The sequence below is a fragment of the Lathamus discolor genome, chromosome 9 (assembly GCF_037157495.1).
Source record: "Lathamus discolor isolate bLatDis1 chromosome 9, bLatDis1.hap1, whole genome shotgun sequence".
NCBI classification, from domain to species: domain Eukaryota; kingdom Metazoa; phylum Chordata; class Aves; order Psittaciformes; family Psittacidae; genus Lathamus; species Lathamus discolor.
Genome location: NC_088892.1, coordinates 14,794,573 through 14,815,239, shown reverse-complemented (window position 1 = coordinate 14,815,239; position 20,667 = coordinate 14,794,573). Strand labels below are relative to the sequence as shown.

The window sequence follows — 20,667 nt, the reverse complement described above, 5'->3', positions numbered from 1 at the left end:
ACTTTTTACCTAAGAAGCATAATAAATTAGCCAAGAAAAGCTCTGTACTGCAAGTACCATCTTCTGTATTTGAGAGACAGGCCATTTGAAATTACCCTGAGCAGCTCCACTGGCCAGGGCAGGGTGACTGAGGAAGAAGCTTAGTGTCACTGTAATCCTGTGGCATCCTCCAGTCATTTTAGCTCTGCAGACTAGAGATTCCTCCGAATTTAGCATCTCAAATAATGCATGTTGTAAAAAAAATACAAAGTGTACGTCCCCTTTTGTGTTACACTTTTATCTGAAAGTTTGAATTAAACAGTGCTATCTAATAAACTATAAATGAAATATAACTATGGTGGCATCTACTGTATAAGCTCTATCTCCAAACATTATGTAAAAAGTGTCAAATTGCCTTCAGATCTTTTCCTGCCTCCAGATCACCTCCGTGAAAGCAATGTACTATTCTGCTGGTGGCAAAATGCAACTTATGAATAACACAGAGCAAAGTAATAATGTAAGGATAGAGGGGGGATTGTACTGGAGGTTCAAGCAAGCCAGGAAAGAGCATCTTTTCAGATGATCTTTGCAGTGGGGTGGAAGAATCAAGGAAACAAAGAAATTGAGTTGGAAGTTCACGAAAGCCAGGTAAAGCAGTGTGGTCACTACCAGCAGGGAGAATATTGACATTCAGTTTCACAGATGAGAGGTTGGGTTAAGCCCAAATGAGGGTATGTTAGAGGCTGATGGACGGTGACTCACCAGAGCCCCTCCTAACTTAAAGCAGGAATTTTGCAAGACATGAAGCATGCTGATGCTGCTAACAAGCTGTTTAATCTCCTCTTGCCTGGTAGTACTTGTTTTTTGCTTGAAGCTGTAGCAGTTCACCAGAGACCTTACGCACCCTGCTAGTAGCTGAGGTATTTTAGGTGCTGCAGAATACAGAGCATCTGATTGCAGAACATTTCTGTAATGCCAGGTAGGCAGAGGCAAAGTAGCTTGTGCTGTTTCTGTAATACCAGTGTAGTCATCTAACCTCAGAGGCTGATTTTTTGTGTTCTGTGGGAACTTGAGCCACATCCAGTAACGTATCTATAGTGCATATATATATGCAGTATATATGGTGGGTGGGGTTTGGTACTGTTAGTCTGCAGCCAGCCTTCAAAAGTACTGCAGTCAAGGTCTTTTTCTGTAACATCAGTCTGGAAGGCTGAACTTTGAGGAAAGGGCAGAGACCTTCATCAGAAAGTGAATCTCCCTCCTTTTTACCCAGCCCAGCCCTAAGTATGTTGGATAGGGTGATAGTGTCATCTTCTGCTGTCTGGAGTACGATCTTAAGCCTGGACACTACACAAGGGAAATACAGCTAAGAATCTTACAAATGGATTTATACTGTGCAAACTGACATTGCGGCCCACTGTTGAATTCCACAGCATTTTCTGTGCCCCTTTGTGCAAAAGGGGAAAAGCAAAAGACAGAAATCCACTAGAAAAATCAAAGAGAGAATGACTCAAAAGAGAAGTTCTTTTGAGCTTTTTAATGAAATTCAGTACGTGCCTACTGATTTCTAAAGAGATTTGAGAGAGAGAGAGATTTGAAAGTTTTATTTAATCTTATTTGGTGAAATATCTGTATATTTCAAACACTATGTACAGATGTTGTAGGAAACACAAGCTTTGTAGGAATTTTGTATACCCTAGGTAAAAGAAAAATATCACAGAAAATGAAGAGGCAAAGAAAGGCTCTGTGTCTGCTACACAGACATTTATTATTCCCTACAGTTAACTTCTGAAAAATGTATCTCCAAGAATTAATGGCTTTACTGATGTATGTAGTGTGTTTATTACCAGAGTGATACCTGGATCTGAAGGTAATTTCTCAAGAGCTATAGCTAATGTGACTAAAATTTGGTTGATTTTAAGATGGCAAGATGACCAAGTTTCTGCAGTGATAGAAGTAATTCAGTTTCATTCAAGTAGACATTATTTTTATAGTAATGTGCATTGTTGTTCGAACACTTGATCTTGCACTTTGTTTAACATTAAGTGGCCTACCAGTGTCCTGTGTCATCTCCCACAGACTAACAGTCCAGGGTTGACAGGGACCAGCATCTCTACAATGCAGCTGGTGTTTCTCAGGGTGAAAACTGACTGTCAAACATAGTTTTGCCAGCTTGCCAAGTTTGGCATGACGTATGAAAACAACAGCTCTTCCCTAACCCAAAGGAAGACAAAGTAAGCAAATTGTTTGAAATGGTACACATGGATGACTAAGTGCACCATGAGTATAGTCTGGAAAAAACATACAGTAAGGAAAAAGATGTGTCACATGTTTAGTCCTTGCTTTGTGACATACCCTCTGCAGCATGTACAAATGCTGATTTAGGAAAGAAATATTAGCAACAGTGGAAATAGCATAAGAAGAAAGCACCTACATTACATTTGTGATTTAATAACCACTAAAAGCTTATTGATGTGTGCAGTTATGCTTTGCTTCTAGTGTTGATGTTTCAAGTGCTGATATAATTATTTGCATAATATAAATGAAAGTTGTATTCATTAGTTATCAGTCCCATTGAACTTTGTTCCTTTTTGCTGTTATTAACTCTTTAAATAATAGTAATGTCCAGAGGCTCAAGCCAGAAGCAAGAGCCGCCTGCCCTAGAGGCGTCAAGGCATGTTGATTTTTGTTGTACCTTCTGTACGTAGATGTAATCTGTCTTGCATTAATAAGCTCTAAAGTCAGAGCATAGGTCTGTGCAATGTGACTGTAGGACCCTGTTCAAATCATTAGCCTGGTCTCTTGGCTATTTCAAGTCCATAGAATATGAAGCAATCCAGGCAAGTCTCTGGCTTGAGATCTCACCACTAACACTGGAGTAAGCTTCTAATAACTCTTCTGGGGAGTGGGAATTTCACTGTCCAGTAGTGTCTCCAGAGCCCTGATCTGATGGTGAGGCAGTGGTTTGAGAATTCAGTAAATTTGGCTCTCTTCTGTAGCCAATATATAAAATACAAGCATGTCACAAATACTGTCACCTCACCACTTATACAGAAAAGTTCTCATTTGTTTGGTTTGGATCATGTGTCTGAGGCTGGGTGATCCAGGAGTGCAGAGATCTGGAATTAATGATTTGTAGGTTGGTAGCTTCACATTCCTGTGGTAGTTTTGGCAAACCTTTGCCAGGAAACCACATAAGGCATGTGGTTTTGCTTTACAATTTAACTTTTCAGCATGCAAGAGAGGCTTGTGAGCAAACACATAGAAAATTGATGATTTGCTGGATTTCCTAGTTTTATTCAGATTTTTTTTCCTTAAAGTAAGTGTGAAAGAAAACAGTGCACTTTCTAGATGCAAGACCCATTCTAGATCACACTTACTTCTCCTGAGAGTTTCTGCTGTTCCTACACGATTCAGAAAGAGTAAATATATTGCCTTTTAGGCTCCCACTGTGGGCAGATCCTACTCAGTACAAATTGCTGCATGTGGCTAAAGAGCCTGCTTAGGTTTTGCTCTTTATGTGACAATTGCAGCTCCCCTGTGGGGGCCATCCTCAATCGATATTTTAGTGGGTCATCAGTTACTCCCTGCTGAGTTACTTCCATGCTAAAGTAACCTGTTCTTTGGAAGAATTTGCCCTCCGCATAAGACCTAGGTAATTGTCTAAAATGACTACAGTAGTATCATATTATACTTAAAATAAGATCCCCTGTTGCTGTCTTTCTCCTACCATCTGAGGCACCGTAGTGCCTTGGATCAGAAACAACAGAAAGGAAAGCAGAAATAGTGACTGGCTGTGCAGGTGGAGTAGGCAGCCTTCGTGTATGGTAATCAGGATAGTTTATAACTTCATAAAAGGATTAATTTCGATTTCTGAGTGTACATAAATAACAACTATATTTCTGTTAATGTGTTGTACACTAATTGCATATATTTTAGATCTAGAGCCAGTTTTTCATCTGCAATGTAATTCTAGAATAGATCTATGGAATCCGTGTTTTTACCAATGTTTAACCGAAATCAAAAGGTTTGGGAATGCAGTGGGCACAGATTCAGTTAGAACTGGTTGGAAAAGTGGGAAGTTTTACCTGGTGTCAATGTTTTAATCAACAAACTCAGAGTTCTTTGACAATTGAAATCTGAGGGGCATTGATGTAGCATTAGTTTCTGCCACAGAATATTAAATTCATTCAACTGTTATCCTTTTAATTGCAAGTATTTCCATTAATTGCTGTAGAAATTCATCAGCCTGACCTGGCTGAGCTCCAAAAGAAAGTGTGGAAACTAATTAAGCAGTGAGTTTTAAGGTAAAATAGTAAATTGCTCATTAGACCCTTTGAAATTCTGATGTATTACCAACAGAATGAAGTAATACTTGACTTTACAGAAACTGGGTCATAGCATTCCTTCTTAGTCTGACTGAAGATGCTGTAGCTTAGACATCAATTAATTGGTCTTCATTTTTTTGCAGCAGTACACTTGTTTGGTTTAACCTGGCAACTACAGCCTGTTGAAGGGCAGCTGTATGAAAATGGAGTTAGTAAAGGAAATAAAGGAACAGAATCCATGGATACTACTTACTCACCAATTGGAGGAAAAGTTTCTGATAAAACAGAAAAAAAAGGTATGTGTGAATGAGAAGACAGACATATTATGAATATCTAAATATTACTACTGTTCAAATTCTGTATTTTTTAGTTCAAAAGCATTTTGAGTTCAGGTTTTGTCTTCTCTGGTAGAGTTTTAAATGGGTATGAAAAGCCTATATCCAGCTCGGTTCTTTTAGCAGAACTCTCACTGAAATTAGCAACCAACCCAAGCCATTAGGGAGGTAATGTTCAATAGCGAAATAATCACCCTTCTTTTCTGAGAGGAGAGAGATTAGAGCATTTGGCTTCTGTCATAAGACAATGGAGGTCTCTTTGCCTTGTTCCCATTTGTGCAGAGGGCTTGGTGCTGTGCCTGTCATACTGACCAAAGTCAGTCTTAGGCAAAGTGAAACACTTTGTACGGACAAGTCAGAAGATGCAGAAGGGGGGATATCTTAATGCTTTTAAAGGCATCTAGTTCTTGAAGGCATAAGCTAAAATACAGCATCCTGTCACATCCTGGCTGAAGTAGTCATAGTGAAATCAGATCACAGGAATCTACTGAGGCCTCACAGAATGCCTGAGCCAGTCTGGCAGCTCCGTGCTGAAGGAGGAAGAGTTCTGCTCTGCCCCCATGCTCTCCCTGTGTGGCTTCTGGCATCCCCCTGCCCACTGCAGGGATTGTCTCATGTACAACCAAGACACATTAGTTCGCTATGGCGGCAGAAAATGGCTTCATTAAAGAGTCTTCTGCCATGGAAGTGACTGAACCAGCTCTTTTGAAGGGGCAGAGAAGTACTAGAGCTGATGCAGGGAAGGAGTGGTCTGTGTAGCCAGGAGTGTGAAACAGAAGGACTGTCTCTGAGACGCACAATTCCTTTTTCTCAAGTCCTCTCATTTAATGCTGTTAGATCACCTACTCCAGTATTAGTTACAAGCTCTAGCCCCTGCTTCCCATTGATCACCACAGTGATGCTTTCTGACTGTGAGAAGCAAGTGGCCCTCCCATTTCTTTTTATGATACTCAGAAAAAGTGGATAAATCAGGTTAGATCAGAGAAAAGTGAATAGGAGTAGAATAAGAGCCCTAGTGTTTCCAGTTGTTAGGAGGAAGGTAAAATTGTACTGAGTGCTCTGCAATGATAGATTTCCAGAGCTTTCAGATTTTACAGCAGAGCAGTGATCTGGTTTTGTGTATGCCAGGTAAGATCTATGCCTGTAAATATGAGACAGAGTGGGATGTTGTTATACCAATCCCTCCAAAAGTAAGATTACATCTCACACCAGTAGTCTTACAAATCAACGTGGCACAAATGGATAGAAATCGTATTAGATAAATGAGCAATAGAAATATATGAAGGAGATGATATTGTTACCTATTATTTTGCCCCTTAGAATGTATTGGTGGTGAATTACAGTACATGTTTTACACACTTTTGTATTTTTGTCCTGGTGCATCATGGAAAATGTCTCAAATACTTCTCTCAACTGCATTAAATAATTTTGTCAGTAAATAGATTTAATAAAAGTTCTTACAAAGCATTTGGCTTCCAAAGGAGGATGTGCATCAAAAGGCTTAAAAATTAGATGCCTGAAAACAGGGGAAAGAATGTATGTGTCAATAGAGAATCAATGTTGCTGGTATAAACCTAAAAAACCCCAGGCAGTAACAGTATCTTTGTGTAGCTACACAATTCTCCCACAGTGCTAAAGCACAGAGGGTTGTGATGGAAAAGACAGTAGCAGAGACAGTTCACTGAGAGCTTATCCAGCAGTTTCAGAGGTCAGTCATGAATATAGCTGTTCTGCTGTCCCACTTGTCCCCTTTCATCTTTTGGGGGTAACCTGGACCCCAGTGCGCATGTTAATAAGGAACATACACTTGGAAAAACACAAGAAAAGTCATGTGGACTCAGTTTGCTGGCTTCATTTCTTTCCATCACTTTTAATATATATCAGGAATTTTATTCCCAGAGCTTGTAACAAATTCTCTATGCAGATGTGGTGGGAAGGACGATTTGTAAACAGGCAACTCTTTTCACTACAGAAGGACACCACGGAAAGTTGATAGATTGTAAATTTGAAGCCTCTGATGGGATTTTACAGGGATAAATAACTACTGTCAGATATTGTGACCTCCCGTTTCCCCAACTCAATAGAGCAGCACAGAATGTTTTTCTAGACTTTGAAAGCATATATTTTAACTAATCCTTTAATTAAAATCAAGTTTACAAACCAGCAAGTCAGATTTCTTTAAGAACTCACTTTATAACACGCTGACCCACGGCTATGAGTTAACATTTTAATATGTAGTAATGTGATTAAAAACTCAGACATCCAATTGATGCTGGTATTTACCAGGGGAGTACAAGGAGATTGATTGTTTCAGGATCAGTAATAATCAGCGTATGGGTACTTTCTTGTGAAGATAATTGGCACCACGCTGCTCAGAGTTTTACTTTCTTGAAGCCAAGAGAAACCTGTGATTAGGAATTTATCTCTTAGTTTAGACTTCCAAGGAAAGTGTGCTTAGAAAGCATAGGGAAGAATTAATACTAGTTGGTGAGCGTGGGACCTGTACAAGAAATTGAATATAGATAATTAAATTTTATTTTTCATAAGGAAGATGTTGTTATGAGAAAAATGTTTTTAGAACAAGACTTTTTCAAGAAAGAGCAAGGAAGTACGTGAGGATAGGCTCTGAATAGTGTTGTCTTCAGATGCCTTATTTGTACAGCCAAATACCTGCTTGGTTCAATAAGGCACAGAATCAGAGCTAAGTTCTTTTTCTATAAAGATGGCACAGTGGCACAATGGATATGAAAACATGCACTTCAGACTTGGCTCTTACAGTATTCCTTCCATGCCATGTGGTTGTCTGGAAAAAAAAATACTGTCTGAAAGGTAGATAAGCTGCAACTGCGTATTTTCAGTAGGTGGTAGATAATATATGTATTTTCATGTTGCCATTGTGAGCAGCAGCACGCACTTCTTTCGTGTGTAATGAGATAAAAGTAAATCTAAGTGCATCTGTTTTTTTAAAGCTTACCTAAGATTATTGCTAAAACATAGGAATTTTCAGCCAAACATGGAAGAACTGAGAGATGTTGTTTTGAGCCTAGGAATGCTAACGTGGTATTCCATATAATTTGATAACATCAATTAGTGAAAATGCTTCCTAACTAAAGACAGAATGCTTTTTATTTTCAACCAAGGAACAGGCCTCTCACTTCAACAAACTAAGCAGCAGTTACTGCATTTTAAAGGACTTGAACACCGACCAATAATGCCATTAACTTCAAAAATGATACTGTATCCTTGACTTTTTACTTAGCGCTGTACCCTCTTGTAATTGAATCACATTAATTACCATGTGTCAATATCACCAAAAAGTTCCTTAGTGTTTTACTTAACCCAGGGTAATTGCTTGCGAAGAATCATTAAGATTTAATATCTCTAGAGTACTGGAAATGGGGGAAAAGGTTTTCAAATTTACATCAGCCAAGTAGGATCATGTATGGGGTGCGGTGGGAAGGGACCCACTTCTGTTGCCCGACATAGGAAGATTAATTCTCTTTTCAATAATCAGCATTTAAGATTTTTTCCATGAAGCTGATTGGACAGAAGTAGTCTCACCTTGAACATCATTAAAGCAGCAGTTTTGGAATATTTTAACTCATGAAGTAACAGATGTATTTTTAGAGTATTAGATTGCAAGTTCTGTGCTCTAAAAATAGATGCTTTATGTGATAAGGTGTTAAAAGTCAGCTCCTAGTTCTTGCTGTAGCTTTGGTGACACAAAGCAGCTGTAAAGCTGGAAGATCCAGTACCCTGAGAATTGCTCCTGCCCTGTAAATTAAATCTCTATTCATTAAGAATGCTAAGTACTTCCTACGCTAGTTAAAGACTATGGAAGATCCCACTGAGGATCTTTGTTATTAATACATTCAGCAAAAAGCTGGCCCTAGCTTTGCTACTGCTGTTCTCATTTCCAATGGCAATTTATAGAATATCCTGTACATTATGTTGCATTAGATACTTACATGCATTATTGTAAAAGGTGAGGCTCCAGTCACTTAGATTGCTGCTCTATATCCTTCACTGTGATACTGGAATGAAATGAAATGTAAATGGATATGGCTGCTGAATTCAATCATCTTCTCTTAGCACTTCCTCCAATGCAGCATACTACCCTGCTTTTTTTCTAGTTGAGAGAAAGCATGGAAATGCAAGTTAGAGTTTTGCAAAACTGACAGTGGAATTAGCTCAGATGTTACCAAGATGGGGCCTGTGATTTTCAGCATGTCACAATGCTGATCACAGGACAGGCATTAAAATACACAAAGATGGTAATACAAGCTGGTAATACAAGCCAGCAAAATGAGCCAGCTCCAATTTAGTTTGGCAAAGTCTTTTTTATGCATTCCATTTCCCTTTCTATTTCAGCTCTCATATCCATGTGTGAAGTTACATACTGTAGATGTCTGCAAATTTATTGTTAGTCATTATGAAATTATGCCAGTTTTCTCTTTAGCTTGCTTGTCCCTGTCCTCATGCCCCTGTTACACTTTCCTGCAGACAGACCAAGCCAAAACAGATGTTCTTTATTTCTGCAGGACTAGATTATCACTACCGTTATAAAATCATTAGGAATGGTGATTAATAGAAATCTAGGCTTTCAACATGGGCTCTGACCTACCAGGTTTGATGGATTTTCTGTCATTATTGGGATCCATTTGTGTAGCTTATGCAATACCCTTTCAGCAGGAGTCTGAAATAAGTGCCAGAGGAAGATCTCCTGCTGCCTTCTCTCCCTGCACTCTCAGTTGAATGGGTTATGTTTGCATAGCTGATAGGTAAAGACTGTGCTTTACGCAGCAGCACTTCTACCTTTTTGTATTCATTAAAGTGTTCCAAGATTTCCAGGGCAAAAATGCTCTGTGGTGCCTGTTGTCATAAATATTGCATGCAAGTTTATTTGTATTTTTCAGCTTGTTGAATTAAAAGTACAGTGAAATGCCCTCTGTTTAGGGTTTGGTTTTAATATATTCTAATACATCTAAGGCACATTTATGCCTCGTGACCTATTTCCTTCACCCACCATGAATATACAACTGATTGTTTTGTTTGTTTCTGGAAAAATAGTGTTTCAGAAGGGACGGGCCATAGACACAGGAGAAGTTGAGATTGGAGCACAAGTTATGCAGACGATCCCCCCTGGCTTATTCTGGCGCTTTCAGATTACTATACATCACCCCATGTACCTGAAATTTAACATTTCACTGGCAAAGGATTCTCTGCTGGGAATTTATGGCAGAAGAAACATTCCACCTACTCACACTCAGGTAATTACAAATAATACTAATCCTGTCATGCTTACATTTTCAGACAGCAGTGGATGTGAATATTCAGAATACATTTTCAAAGTAGGTAAGGAGGGCAGGACTGACTGTGTAACTAGGGGAGACCTTAGAGCAGCTTCCAGTACCTAAAAGGGCCCACAAGAAAGCTGGAGAGGGCCTTTTTACAAGGGCATGTAAGGACAGGACAAGGCTTTAGGCTGACAGAGGGGAGAATTAATGTAGACATTAGGAAGAAATTCTTCGCTGAGAAGATGGTGAGACACTGGCACAGGGTGCCCAGCGAAGCTGTGGCTGCCCCATCCCTGGCAGTGTTCAAGGCCAGGTTGGATGGGGCTTGAAGCAACCTGCTCTAGTGGAATGTGTCCCTGTCCATGGCAGGAGCTTGGAACTGGATGATCTCTAAGGTCTCTTTTTACTCCTAGGGATATTGCAGAAAAAAAACTAGCTAAGAACTAGGAATATGTGATGCAGCATTCAAATTTAATGTTTTATTTTATTATTTTTTTTTAGTCCTAAGGTATTTGTCATATGAAGCTGCCATTTCCATCAATAATAGATTTTTTATCTTTTATAGCATGATCACACTCCATAAAGTGTAACATGTGGAATCACTGAAAGATTGTCATGTTTAGAAGGGACTTCTGGAGATCATCTAATCTAACCTCAGAATGTATTTATTAGAATTTTGATCTTTAAAATAAGCTCTTTTATTTGTCATTGTCTTTAATTGAAGCTGGGTCTTCAGTTGAGCTGAAGTTGAACTTCACTGGAAATCAGAATGCCTAGAAAAAAACGTAGAGAAATATATACATTTCCTGAATAGGGATTCATAGAAAGGTTTACATCTCTGATGCTTTGAGGTTAATTGGTATTAAAGTTGTCAGCATCAACTTGGTTAGGTATTAAGAACTTCCAAATATCTATTTGCATTAATAACTTAAATAGAAATAAAAATACATTTAGGGTTTGGTATACAGTATTGGTATTAAGGGACAAACATTTTAAAATCTGCTATAGAACAGTAAGTTCTTTAATGTGTTCTTTGCATTTAAGATGAATCCCTGAATAACATAGGCATTACAGTTTGGACATTTTTGCATGATTTGCATTTAAGGGATTTAGTATGTAGTCCAGCAAGTCTGAATTTACCCTGCCATAGCAAATAGCAAGTTTTCTTGCTAGATTTCTGTTCTACCGTAATACTTTTTATATGGAAACTGAAGCTAAATAGACTAGGTTATGCAACACCTGTCCACATTGGTGAATACTTAGTCAGAGAGGCAATTTCTCTTAAGATTTCAACTGTTTATTCCTGTTTGAATGAGACATGCAGAGTAGATCATAAAAATTTTCTAGGTGGTTAATTTTTGCTCATTATTATTTCAGTTTGATTTTGTAAAACTGATGGATGGAAAACAGTTAATTAAACAAGAGCCAAAAACCTCAGAGGAGACTCAACAAGCTCCAAGAAATCTGATCTTAACTTCACTGCAAGAGACAGGTTTCATCGAGTATATGGATCAGGGAGCTTGGCATATGGCATTCTACAATGATGGAAAGAAAGTAGAGCAAGTATTTGTACTAACTACAGCGATTGGTAAGAACAATTTCAATAAAACTGTTTTTCTGATTATTACACTGGAAAACTATTGGGAAAGAAATTCTTAACCTTGATTTTGGCTTCTTTTAAGTATTCTCTAAAATATTTTCATTTCAGCTTAGTTTAATTAACCTCAGTGGAGCAACTTCATGTTTATGCTAGTATTAGACAAAGAGTAACATTTATGTATTAAAGATGAATGTTATCAAATTAATTGTGAAGTTTTCATGTCTGTTAAGATTTTTATACAATAGCTTAAATGCTTGAGTAACTTCTGGTGTTATCTTGCTCAAAGTAAAAGAGATTATGTCTGCCTTCTATTTACATGGGAACCATAAGTCCTACAAAAATTACTCAGGCTTTAATTTCTTCAGTTCTTACTTCTTCTCACTATTTTAGTCAGAAAAACTAAGAGGCATCTTTTGTGGATTTTGTTGTGATTGTTTGGTGGATGAGGCTGTTGCTCTGTAGATATTTAGTTTGGAATACGGAAGACAAATGTCCTGGTGGCATATCAGATCCCTATTGACTTTTTAATACATTTAGGTGGGCAAAAGTTTGCGACTCTAAGTGGTGTTAGTGAGCAGTGCTCACACTGGGGTTTCTTTGCAGTTCAAATTCAGGTAAAGTGTTGTATTTATGACAGTGTCAGTTTGCTGCAAGACTTTAACCACTATGCCCTTTAGTTAACCTGTTCGACCATATGTTTGGCAAGATGTCTTTACTAGTAATGGACGTGCCATCTGCTCTTCAGAACAATTGGATACTATTTTTATTTGATGGTAAACACCTTGCAGAGCAGGACAGTATGATTCAGATACCAAGATTTTGAAGGACTTACAGGAAAATACTTTAGAAATTGAGACAGAATTGTAGCCTCTGCTTTTGGTTTAAAAGCTCATATTTTCTTCATTCAGAAAAGCGAATCTTTTACAAGCAAGAAAAAATACCATTATTCAATGCCGTATGAGGAAATGATATTCCAGCAATTTATGAAGCATCTTCACAGATGCACTATGAAAGGCATAAAACCTGGCCAAACTCCAGTCCAAATCAGAATCCAAGTACTTGCCCCTTTGTTTATTTCTACTGTAAGGCAGCATTGCTTATACAGAAGGGTTTAACCAATATCTCATTGTTAAGTAGCATACTCTCTCCAAAAAAAAACACCAACAAAAAACAAAACCTCGAGCCCTGCTCCTTACCCCTCATACTGGGCTGAAGTTATTTGACATCTCTGGTGATGACAAAGGAATCAAACAGGACCACAGATTGAAACACTCAGAATAGATCAAGAGCTTGGATACATCTCTGCTGTACGCTACTGTCAGCTGTGTGAAGCAGTCATGCCCTCCTCTTGAGCGTCTGTTAGATAGTATTTCAAGTTTCTCAATGTTAGTTATGTACAAAATTGATTTTGCTGACACTTCAGTTAAAGCCCTGATGAGACTTTCCCTTGAAGGGGGTAATTTGCATTCAAAATCTGGCATGCCTCTAGTAATTCCATAGATATAATAAAGGCCAGCTCAAACTGGACATCACATTGAGGGGATGTAACTTTTCAAACCGTTAATTCTTCATTTTAGGTCATTGTAGAGATCATTTACCATGTAATTCTGGAAAACTGAGAAGACAGGCAAGTGTACATACAGGGCAAGAGAAGAGCTGATAGTGAACAGTAACATGTAAAAATTAATAACATGCAGCATATATGTAAAAAAACTTCTGAAAACAAGCTGGTTTTCTGACTCTGAAACAGACATCCATGTACTGTTGTGGATATCTAATGGACAGATACATATCACATGCCTGTTCTTTGCTATAAACCAATAGCCTGAAAGGAACTCATTTAAATAACACGAGTTTTCCAGAGGAACTAATCCTTATCACTCCAGGTGCCCATAAATAAGGTCAAAATAAGCTTATTTCAGTTATTCATATTAGTTATAGGATGTGCTTATAATCCATATATTCACAAATTGCATTTGAGTTTAAAAGTATATCAGATTTGATTAGCTTAAATATTCAAGTGATATGCCCTTTTTTGAGAAAATTTTTCCCCCAGAATCACTTGCCATGGATAGATATTTTTCAAAAGAATCCTGGTTTTTCTTTTCCCCCAACAGTTTTATTTTGTAGGGAAGGAGTCATGTTTCCCATCTTCTGTAGCCAGAGATACTTCCCCACATCTATAGGTGCCTATGCCCATAAAACAGTCCCAGTTCCTGCTATTCTGTAGCCCCTTGCCGATGCTGCACAGTGCCTACATGAGCTGCAGAGACTCTCACTCATAGTGCTGGCCTGACAGTGACCTGCTCCACATGAGAGCAGCTTAACCTTGGATTTGCTTCGTATTGTTTACATAAAACCCATATAAACCACTGGATTCCTGTAGGAAATCCATGTGTAAATTAAAACCAGCTAATCCATGTACAGATATGAACCTGTCCCCAGATGCTTGAGGTTAAGTGGTTTACCATCCAAAGCTGTGTGATAAAACACGGGCAAGTCTGAGATAGAATCGAAGGTGGGTTTTTTTCTTCAAATCTAGTTCTTCGTTGTTTATTGCATTGAGTTTTGTCACTGTACAAAAGACTTTTTTTCCATCTGACTGTATAGATGTGGAAATCCTACCCTCCTCCAAGGATTTCAATTCACATAGTTCAAATGAACACCATAGAAGGCAATTTACTCTATAAACAGGTTTCAAGGAAATTACTTCAGCTATGAAGAAAGTGTTTAAGGTGGACATTTTTCAGCAAATACTCTGGTTCTTGCAGTGCTTTTAATGGTGGTAAATTTTACATGAACACTTACTTTAAAAGCTTTTTGGTGTAATATAAATGATGCACTTGTTATCTCAAAGCTGTCAAGGCAAAATCTAATATTTGTAAGCTGCTTCAACAGGAATTTTGTTTTATGCTCCCTGTGAATGAAAATGGGCCTTTTACTGCTTCTGCACCTATTTGTATGCTGAGAGGTGTCCTGCAGAGTGAGGTGAAGATGCCATTCATTTCAAATGCAACCAATTTGTATTTTTCTCTGTGCACAACTTTCTGAATAAACAGAAGTCCTGGATGACTGCTCTACTAATTGCAATGGGAACGGAGAATGCATCTCGGGGCACTGCCACTGTTTCCCAGGATTCCTTGGTCCTGATTGTGCAAAAGGTAATCTCGTATTAACCGACCTACGGTGCATGACAGGGATAGTGATTATGGTGTGTGATTGCTGGGCTTGCAAAGATTCAAAGTGATTAAAGGAGATTAAATTCCTTTTTCCAGCCAGGTGGCAGACAGTACGAACACATAGAAAGTTTCTTTATGCCATGCTTTTAGCTAAGATGCATCAGCCACTTCTCTCTCCCTGACTTTCTGAGTTAATAGATTCCTCCATGCCCTTTCCATCTGCTCTGTGATTATAAAATACATTTTTTAATAAGTGCGTTAGCTTGGCATAATGTTTTCTGTTATTTAAACATGACAAACAGCTTCACTTTGGCGAAAACTGCAGAAGTCAAATGCTTCAATTGTTTTAACTTGTATAGGATGTAGAAAAGAAACCTGAAGCAGCTTAGAGACTGTTTTCTAGCACTGGAGAAAAAAAACCCTATGCTAAAACAATTTTAAGTGAGCTTGTTTCTGTCGGTATTATCATCAGCTCCATGTGATGTCTGGAAGTTCTCATGGTTTTCCAATATTCCCTCAGATTTAGGACTGACTTTGCTCAAAAATTGATACTGGATTGTAAAACTAAGCTTCCACATCACTGATTTAAGCTCAGATCAGTAGTGAATAAGCCTTCAGTGATGATAAGTCTTGTCGTGGTTTAAACCCAACCACAAACCTCGTTCACTCACTCCCCCCCTTCTTGCCCTCCCCCTGCTCCTGGAGGGACGGAGAGGAGAATCAAAAAGAATGCAACTCCCACGGGTTGAGATAAGAACAGTTTAGTAACTAAGGTATAACACAAATCACTGCTGCTGCCACCAATAATAATAATGGTAAAGGAAATAACAAGAGGAAAGAATACAACACCTCAACACCAGCTAACAGATAATTTGCCCCACTCCCCCCAGCCAAGCACCAACCTGCAGTCCCCTTGCCCTTCCGGGTAACTCCCAGTTACATCCTGGGCATCACGTGCTGTGCTATGGAATACCTCTTTGGCTCGTTTGGGTCAGGTGTCCTGTCTCTGCTTCCTCCCGGCCTCCCCTCCTCCCTGGCAGAGCATGAGGCTCAGAAAGTCCTTGGTCAGACCAAACATTTGAGCAGCAACTGAAAACATCGGCATTATCAGCTCTGTTCCCAGGCCAAAAAAAAATCAAAAGACAGCACTGCACTAGCTACTAAGAAGGAGAAAAATAACTGCTACTGCTGAACCCAGGACAAGTCTGCTTAGAAGAAAGAAGAAGAGTGTCTTGATTCAGTTTTCAGGGGAGCAATCTTACTGAAAATCATAAGCAGGCATCACTGCAAATTTTTGCAGAGGCAAATCAAGGGGCGGGAATTCTTTTTATCTTCTAGGATACCCCATTTCAGGTCCAAATTAAGGTACACTAGTGAAGCAGACTGAGGAGATAAGGATATTGTATTACTGCTGCACTACCTAGCTCAGAGATTTCAGCCTGTCACAGCCTGAATCAAATGGAGGATGGGGGAGGGGGGGGGGGTGGAGTAGAAAAGCAATTTTACAGAACAATACAGTAAATGTTAATCTACATAAGTATGTAAATACATTAAAAAGGTCAATCGTCCTTCTTCAGATTCCTGTCCAGTGCTGTGCAGCGGAAATGGAGAATATGAGAAAGGTCACTGTGTGTGTCGAAATGGGTGGAAAGGACCCGAGTGTGATGTTCCAGAAGAACAATGCCTTGATCCAACCTGCTTTGGCCATGGTACTTGTATCATGGGCATTTGCATCTGTGTCCCTGGATACAAAGGAGAGATTTGTGAGGAAGGTTTGTGTCATTTCCTTCTCTATACTTTGGGGGTTTGATTTTTGTTTTTAATCACCAAACCTGTTTTAAGGTAGGTAAGAACTCACATAGATGTGAGAAGCCTACTGTGAAGCTCAAAAGCACCATTGTCCAAAAAAGTAATGTTAAGATGGAACATTAACAAAGGTAAAGGCATTCAGGTCCCAGTGACAGTCAGTGGAAGCTGATTACATAATTTCCACAATTCACATTTTTATTTTAAAAGACTAAAATTATTTATCATTATCTAATAAAACTGTTTAATAATTGTAGCATGGGCAGTCCTCTGAAATCCTGTTTCTGTTTTGGTCTGAGAGGACTCAAATTCTAAGCTGATTTCTGTTCCGTTCCTTCATTGAATCTCAGTAGCAAGAACAGAACTGGGAGGAAGTTTTTGCCTTTTAGCAAGCAGCATGTTCTCAGTCCTCCAAAAGTATCCTGGAAAACATCCCAGCAAGCAAGGATTCCTTTTTTTTTAGGTGAAAGTTGTGAGACCATCTTGATTTGTTTGCCTCCACTTCTCTCAGGCTTCAGATACTTTTTCAGGAAGGGTGGCTGGCATTCCCAGTCCTCCTTGCTGCCAGTAACCTCAGTCCCTAAGCACACACTGTCAGAGAGCAGGTGCAGATTTTTTCACTTGGCCAAAAGCTTAGGGTAAGGCAGTCAGATCATTTAAACAAAACATGATTGGTGGTTCTCCAGAGCTATCAGAAGATCGCAATCAGCTTTTCCCTTTCTTCCTTCTGTTACATCTTAGATTTTTCTGCATGGAACAACTGACAATATAAAGCCAAAAGAGCAGCAGTTAGTTTCAGTTTACTAGAGCATATTGTGTAATTCTGTTGTCGTATGTCATTTTTACTGTGAGTTTGTGTTCAGGATACTACACCAGCATCTTCCAAGGCTTGACTAATAAGAGGGAAATTCTGAGAACAAGTAATTGTACTTTTGCTGGTTGCAGAACCAATGTGCCTCTGCGCTCATCTATCAAAAGAAGCAGTTGTTATTTGCCTCTTAGCATTTCTGAGATAGCTCATCAGCTTTGACTTTCTTCCCCTGTGCATAGCCTCAGAAAGCAGAACTCTTCTTCGTGCTTGCCCTGATGTGATGATTTTTCACTAGTCCTCTTAGCCTGAAGCTAGCGACAGCATACTTTGTGCTTCCTGCTGTATAGATTTTAAGTAATTCTTTTGACTGTCACACAGAGGAGGTTCTTTATGTGGCTTGAATTCTCTAGTCAGAAAAATCTCCAGGATGGATTTGATGGATTTGACATACCTGCTACAGGTTTTTAAAGGGAGGATCAAGAGAATTCTGCTGACATCTCAGTTGGTGGTGGTTTCAGAAACAGACAAAAACAAGAAAACCCAAATGGGAAGAAAGTAATACACAGAGTTATTCACTGAGGCTGTGATGCAAAACAAGCCTGTAGCTGGTGAGAAGCTAACTGCTGCTTTCAGTTGCTTTGTTTCTTGCCATAACGTGATTCTGCAGAATGGTTAAAAAAATAATTGAGCTAAATGTACTCAGTTATTGAAGCTAAGTATGAAAGCATTGCATCTTGAAAGTAAGAGACATGTTCAATTATTTTTTTAAAAGTAGAATATGTAGAAATAGGGTGGATGAAGCAAACATGTGCAACCAAGTACGGTGGGGTTTTATTGTAACTGTGTGTGCATAACATGACTGTCCAGTTTACTGTATTGTACCATGTAACTTGTGCAGTAGTGGAAGTGATTCTGTCAGGAATTCAGATTACATTATTGTAAGTAAATATGAGTTCAGTATTGTAGCAGTACTATTAACATAGCAGACATTGTAGCAGATGTACTATCCAGGGAACACCAGTAGCTGCATGTATTCATGGCTACGGGAGTCCTTCGAATTTGTCCTCTTAGATTATCATTGCTAGAGTGAATGATACTTTTTAAACCCTTTATGGAGTCTCACAATGAATTTTAGATCAGCAAAATAAAGGGCTGTCTCGGGATGAGAGAAAATTGCTGAGTACTTTTGCCCAGTGTTCAGCAAGATACATGTTGTCCAGAAACACTGATTCCCCTCTATTCAGAACTACATTGTGCTGTGCAACAAGCCTGGAAGGCAGAAAAAGATACAACATAAATCTTGAAATAAGATCTTGAATTGGTGGCACAGAAGCTCAAAAGATAAATCTTTTAAAAAGATTTATCCTTGGGTCGAAAGGTCCCATAAACCGGAGGCTGTTAATCTCTATGTCTGAAGTATTTAGCAGAGCATCTCTTCCTTCCTGTAGCACAGAATACTGTTTGCTAAGTTTACAGTTTAATTATTGAAACAGTACTTGTGCTGATACTTGAGAAATACATGCAAAACTTTCCAAGGGCCTCTTTAATGTTAGTCTGAAGCTTGTTCTAACATGAATAGGCTTTTGACTAATTGTTTCCTGGGCTCGGACCCCACAAATCCCTTTCAACTCTGCAGTCTTCCTGCAGCCCCTGGAGAAGGCAGGCTGTGTTCTGCTTAAAATCTGTCTTGTTATAGAAATGCTGCAGCTTTATGAAGGAATGTGCTGATTATAAAGAACTAACCAGCTGATTTAAATTCTTCTACAGAGCATCTGAATTTTTTGCTCGGAATAGTGTCATCCAAATTGAGAGCAAATTTAGCTCTTTGTTTGCAAACTGTTCATCAGTACTTTATGACTTTTATGAATCCGTTCATTATCTGCAATTGCCCAGTGCATGCTTTTTATGACTGTATAAAATGGGTTTTTTTACAGCAAGCATTCAGTCAGAGATTTGCTACTCAGGGTTAGTAGATGGCCACTTTTCTTGTATCAAATTTTCAGCTGTAGAGGTAGCTTTCCACAGGAAGATGAAAGAATAAATCCCTCTTTTCCCAGGTACAGATAAAACACAGAGCACAAGTACTCAAATGGAAACACAATGCACAATTGTAGAAGTAATTATTAATTGTCTCAGTTCTTTCCCAGCCCTGCTCCTGAAGCACAAGCTTCACTGACTTGGACCAATAGATCTGTCATGGGAATCTGTGTTCTAAAAATAAGACAATATCCTTGACAAGGGAATCATGTAGATCTCTAACAGTATACATGCTGGCTTTTTTTTCTTGGTTTTGACTTACACTTTTGCACACGTTAGCATAGACTGTTTTTAGCATGTATTTATTATCATCATTTCAGTTTGGGTGTTTGCACGAAGGTCACTAAAGTAATCTGAATCCCTGATGTTTGCATTTCACTAGGAAACCACTGTAAAGGTGTGAGTTTTATGCTCCAAATTGTGTATTTCCTGCTTTCCAGAGGACTGCTTGGATCCTATGTGCTCCGGCCACGGTGTGTGCGTTCAAGGGGAATGTCACTGCTCCACAGGCTGGGGCGGTGTGAACTGTGAGACGTCCCTTCCTGTGTGCCAGGAGCAGTGCTCAGGGCATGGGACATTCCTCCTGGATGCAGGACTCTGCAGCTGTGAACCGCAGTGGACGGGTTCAGACTGTTCCACAGGTATGCTGGAGATGTTAGCTTTTCAATAATGCCTGTGCTTTCTGTTTGAGACATGAAAGTAGTTGCTATTCCTGGGCTAGTATGATTTTCTGGAACAAGATGGGGTGAACCAGGGGTGCTGTGGCATGGCACTTAATGGGCTTGTCAGGAACTGGCCTTCTGTTGACAAGGATGGACAGGCTGTCTGTGACAAGAACGTTGACTGCCTGGTGGCGTGACAGCGAGAACAGTACACTTGCAAGACTGCAAGTTCCTCCTGGTGTAGAGTGGAGTTAAGCATGACTCTTGCCTGAAATGCTGAGCACTTATCAGGTTCATGCAAGGAGGGAGTCCACAGCTCTGAGACTGGGAGGATATAAAAAAGCCCAAGTCTAAATGCAGTGGCTGATGATAAGAAGGCTCTGTCAAAAAATCTTTAAACAAAAATGAACATCTGTTCTGTCATGCCAAGATAAAAACTCTTTTTCTTTCTTAGAGGACCATCAAGGTTTGATCCCGCTGAATTTGATTAAGAGTTGAAATGGATTTCCTATGTGCTTTTTACATTCACGTTTCGTTTTCTTGAAATGAATGCACTCTGGACATTTTACTCTGTAATGGAGCATGTCATTACTAATCTACGTACTACTACTTTTTTTCCCCCATAAAGCTGAC

The 20,667-nt window shown here is 39.1% G+C and overlaps 1 protein-coding gene across 1 annotated transcript in view; it reads left to right on the top strand.

Moving 5' to 3' along the window:
- TENM1 (teneurin transmembrane protein 1) overlaps window positions 1-20,667 on the top strand; it is a 321,456-nt gene that overhangs the window by 183,587 nt on the left and 117,202 nt on the right. The window contains exons 7-12 of the mRNA XM_065689244.1: window positions 4,451-4,603; window positions 9,713-9,912; window positions 11,317-11,527; window positions 14,599-14,700; window positions 16,296-16,490; window positions 19,813-20,013. Of these exons, the coding sequence (XP_065545316.1) occupies window positions 4,451-4,603; window positions 9,713-9,912; window positions 11,317-11,527; window positions 14,599-14,700; window positions 16,296-16,490; window positions 19,813-20,013 (1,062 nt within the window). The remainder of the gene's footprint in view (window positions 1-4,450; window positions 4,604-9,712; window positions 9,913-11,316; window positions 11,528-14,598; window positions 14,701-16,295; window positions 16,491-19,812; window positions 20,014-20,667) is intronic.